General features: G+C 35.9%; 1 protein-coding gene across 1 annotated transcript; it reads right to left on the bottom strand.

Moving 5' to 3' along the window:
- Positions 1-416: 416 nt before the first annotated feature.
- LOC129429539 (protein FAM177A1) lies at positions 417-2,535 on the bottom strand. The gene is made up of 5 exons (XM_055186297.2): positions 2,402-2,535; positions 1,601-1,783; positions 1,407-1,473; positions 1,087-1,184; positions 417-997 (listed from the first exon to the last, which is right to left on the bottom strand). Exons 1-5 carry the CDS (start codon positions 2,468-2,470, stop codon positions 791-793), a joined length of 624 nt encoding a protein of 207 aa, XP_055042272.2. The 5' UTR covers positions 2,471-2,535; the 3' UTR covers positions 417-790.
- Positions 2,536-4,577: the final 2,042 nt, after the last annotated feature.

The raw sequence follows: 4,577 nt of genomic DNA, 5'->3' as shown, positions 1-4,577 counted from the left end.
AACTTTTGCCATACAAAACAGGGATACCTAATAGAAAATAAATCTCCTGCTCATATGTATATTTGTTGAAACGTTGTGTTGTAGTCTCCTAAATCACCTTGTTTTTTTTAAATTTTAAGTCTCGTTTGATAAAGCATTAATAATAAATATACCTTTATGTACTGTAATAATAATAATACATTTATTTTTTATAGCACCTTTAAAAGTTGCTTTCTCAAGATAATAACTAGGGCTCTTTAGTAACATTGCCTAATGAATGTTGCCATCTCAATGAAAAACTATGCTGAGGACGTGCTTATGCTCAACTGGTCTTCAGACATTGAGACCTTTGTTACCAAAGACAAAACAGTATCTGTTGGGAGAGAGCACACAGGCACAGCATCTACCCAAACAAAACACAAGAATTCATTCAGCTGAACAATGTTACATTACAGTAGTTTATTCATGTTAAATGTGACATACCGTAGTAACAAAAAAAACTTAAAAATACAGACAATTACATCACATATTACACATACAGCCTGATTTTAATAAATAATTTTCAAATAAATAAATTGTGAATAAAAGCACACATTTTAGTGTTGTAGCATTTCCGTTATCCTAAACTTCATTTTGGTCCACGTCTGTAGAATTGGCTCATCTTCACGTTAGCACCATTATCAGTATAAATCAGTATTTAGGCATCAAAACCACAAGGTAACATACAGATACAAAATCTATGCCTGATTAACTTCATGTAGTAAGTGCATTCAAGGACAGGTAACTTTAAAATCCACAGAAATACTTGTAGTTAAGTGCTTGTAACAAAAGCAGGTATGTGGACTGTACTAGGTACTAAAAAAGGTTGAATGTCCAGCTCATTAGTCAGCTCAACGTTTGTTTGAGTGCTCTTGATCTCCGGCTGGTTGGTCTTCAGATCTTCATCTTCATTTTGCTGCTTTTGAAACAGATGCTCTGCTTCTTCATAGAGATAAGTATCACCCTCTTCCTGCTCATTCTATGATCAACAATAGTCAAAACATGTTTGACCAATACTGTACTGTATGTCTTTTACATACAGTAAAATGAATATAAATAAAGTCATACCTCCCTCTTTGACTTGCTGTACTCATCAATAGCATACTGGTACTTCGCAGAAGTGATGCCAAAAAGTGATGCTATTCTCTCACCCATGTAGTCACAAGCTTAAATATGAAAGAGCCGGATATATTAGGATGATTGAGACACTGCATTTGTAAATGTGAACATTTAACATCATTCACAGTGGCCTGAGGACAATTGTTTTACTGCCTATTGCCACGACACAAATGTCAACCCATGAAACCATTTATTGATACTTTATACAATACAAATTCAAGAAATAAATACTTTCAATATGGGGATTAATACAAGTATCCATGATTTACCAGAGACAGTGGATGTAGCTGCTCTCCACATCTGCAACCAGACGTATGGACCCCAAGTGAGCTTGGACTTGAAAAATAAAATGATATATTTTAGTGCTTAACACATTTCTGATTATTTAGATTTTTTATTTTCTTCCCTAATTCACAAAATGTCTATATATTTATTCAGTCTTTCACTTGAAACGCACACATACTGTATCTATGGAAGGCAAAAGGTCTTTATTCGTATGCCCTTTTTTGTCATCCTCCTCATCATCGGTGCTGTATTCTTCCATGGTCTCTCCACTGGAGAAATGAATAATTCGACGTGGGCTCTTCTCTTTTCTCTCCAGATCACCAAGCTCCACACATTCATATTCTTTCTCGTTCCCAGAGCTCTATTTACAGTCACACAAACACACACAATCTGTACTGAATAACTTAATAATCTATATTAAGTGGTTGTGTCATGTATATAAGAGGAAATCATGGTAGCAGTAGTTTCCTCCAAGTTACTGTAAACACAACTACTGTACAATCATAATAAATGTATGTAGGATATTTGTTTCAAACACTGTAAGGGCAAAGGAGTCTTTTAGATTCTTTTTGCACTTTTGACCATTTAGTTTTTGGAAATTACAGTTGTGGCATCCCATCACACTTTTTACTACTGTACTGTTAATAATTAATAAGAAGATTCTAAACCTAAAACATGTACAAACCAACATTATGCTGTGAATAAATATCTTATTATTAAATATCTGATGTAAAACATGTGAATAAGTTATTGTTATTATTTTAAATAACAGGTGGCATTTTATAATTTTGTATCTAAATCGTTTAATATTATTACTTGTAATACCCTAACACAACATCAAAGCAAAAATTAAATCGTGCACTAACGTTAGATGGTTATTCTGTCTAAATAATAAAAACCTACACAACTTAGTAGAAATTTCTTTTAATTCACTATTTTTCATTACGCGTGATTTATTTTAGCCAAGTAATTAAATTACCTTCTCAACGTCCATACCGTGTGTCACTGTAATACTGACGCTGGAGAGATAAAGCAATATTTCAGCCATCGCTTCTGCTGTACTGTAAAAAGTCTCCGCTATTCACTAGTTTCCGGTTGTTTCCACTACAAAATAAAAGTCTTGTCTGAGGAAATAAGTCAACAGAAATTTCAGCTTTGGCAAAGAACAGCCTATTACAATAAATAATAAAATTATTTAAGATTAATAAATGCCATGTTTAATAAATGCCATTAACAAATTGAACCTTATAAATATTTTCCATAAAGTCAATATCACATAATTACAATACTGTTACAGTTATAGTTGTAACAAACCTCTTATTGTATTCAATACAATGTTGACAACTTACAAGTAACAATTTCTACTCCCAGGTTACACTGGTTTTCTTACACCTTTTGATGTTCATAACTTTCCTGCTTACAAATAACTGAGATCATATTATATTGAGTTATTATGTACATTTTATTTTTGTTCACTACTCACTGCACAGTGTAAGGATTTAAGTGAGTTAGATAATTCTAACTATAGCCTATGAGATTTTTTATTGCAATTAAAAACAGATATAAGAAAAACTACTTCAACAAATAAACAGTTTTCCAAGTAATAAAACAAAGAGTAATTTTAGTAATTTACACAAAATAATAAACATAAGAAACAATCATATAAATGTACATGAATGCAAATGGAGATCATAAGCAAATTCTTGTTTACACTGCAAGCCTTACAGTACATCTATTTTTACCACCTAAGCACATATTTTGCCCTATTGATTATTTTATTACAAGACAGTTTTAGCATCTTTATGAAAATATTAGTCTAATAGTAAGCAATACAGCGCTGCAGGGATGATGTATTTTTGTAGACCAAGCCAGAAATTAGCTTCACACTGGTCCCTCAACAAAATAGCCTTTGGATTATTGCAAAAAAGCTTTTTAATGAATAAGAGATTATTATACCTACACATGTCCATCAAGATAATCTTCAGAAATTAATACAGGTTTATGAATTTTGTAGTCTAAGGAGGCGTGCACACCAAAGCTTTTACGCCCGTGGCCGGCGCATGTTTTCAATTGTTTCCAATGGAAGCTCGGCGTTTTTCAAATAAGCCAGCAGCTAGCAGTTTTTCCGCGCTCAGCGTTGAGCGTCGAGAGTTAAAAGAGATTCAACTTTGGGTAAGAAGCTCCGCTCGTCAATGTCAGTTCTCACACGGCCATCCAATCACAGTGGGGGAGGGGCGGGACAAGTATCACTACAACTAACCGGCTCACAGCTAAAGTATCACAGCTACCAAAGTGCTCAGCTGAAAAAGCTGGCACTCAGCTAAAAAAACAGCTGGCATTTGGCGTTGTCCAGGCATTTTCAGCCGCATTTAAAAGTTTTGGTGTGCACAACCCCTAAGGGGCTGGACACACCAAAGCTTTTACGCCTGCGACCTGCGCATGTTTTCAATTGATTCCAATGGAAACTCGCCGGTTTTCAAATAAGCAAGCAGCTAGCGGGTTTTTTCCGCTAGCTCTGGGTTTTTTGTGCTCAGCGCTGAGTGCCGAAAGTGCAAAAATATTCAACTTTGAGTGAAAAGCTCCGCTCGTCAATGTCAGTTCTCACGTGGTCATCTAATCACAGTGGAGGAGGGGCGGGACATTACCACAGCAACCAACCGGCTCACAGCTGAAGTATCAGAGCTACCAAAGCATTCAACTGAGAAACAGCTGGCATTTGGTGTCTTCAAGACGTTTTCAGCCACGTTTAAAAGTTTTGGTTTGTCCAGCCCCTAAATGCATTTACTTATAAAAATCTGACCTTAGGGGGCATGCACACCAAAGCTTTGGCCAGGACGTTTTCAGTTGTTTCCAATGGAAGCTTTGCGTTTTTCAAGTAAGCCAGCAGCTAGCGTTTTTTTTCCGCGCTGAAAACTGGCGCTCTGCGGTTTTTCCGGACACAGCGCTGAGCGCCGAGAGTTGAAAAATGTTCAACTTTGGGTGAAAAGCTCTGCTCGTCAATGTCAGTTCTCACACGGCTGTCCAATCACAGTGGAGGAAGGGTGGGGCATTACCACAGAAACCAACCGTCTCACAGCTAAAGTATTACAGCCATAGATATGTATAAAGGCTAAAGTTATGGTCATTTAAAAGTACCTGCAACATTAAAACTCAAT

This window comes from Misgurnus anguillicaudatus, chromosome 18, assembly GCF_027580225.2.
Source record: "Misgurnus anguillicaudatus chromosome 18, ASM2758022v2, whole genome shotgun sequence".
Lineage (NCBI taxonomy): Eukaryota > Metazoa > Chordata > Actinopteri > Cypriniformes > Cobitidae > Misgurnus > Misgurnus anguillicaudatus.
This window is presented reverse-complemented; position numbering and strand designations above follow the sequence as displayed.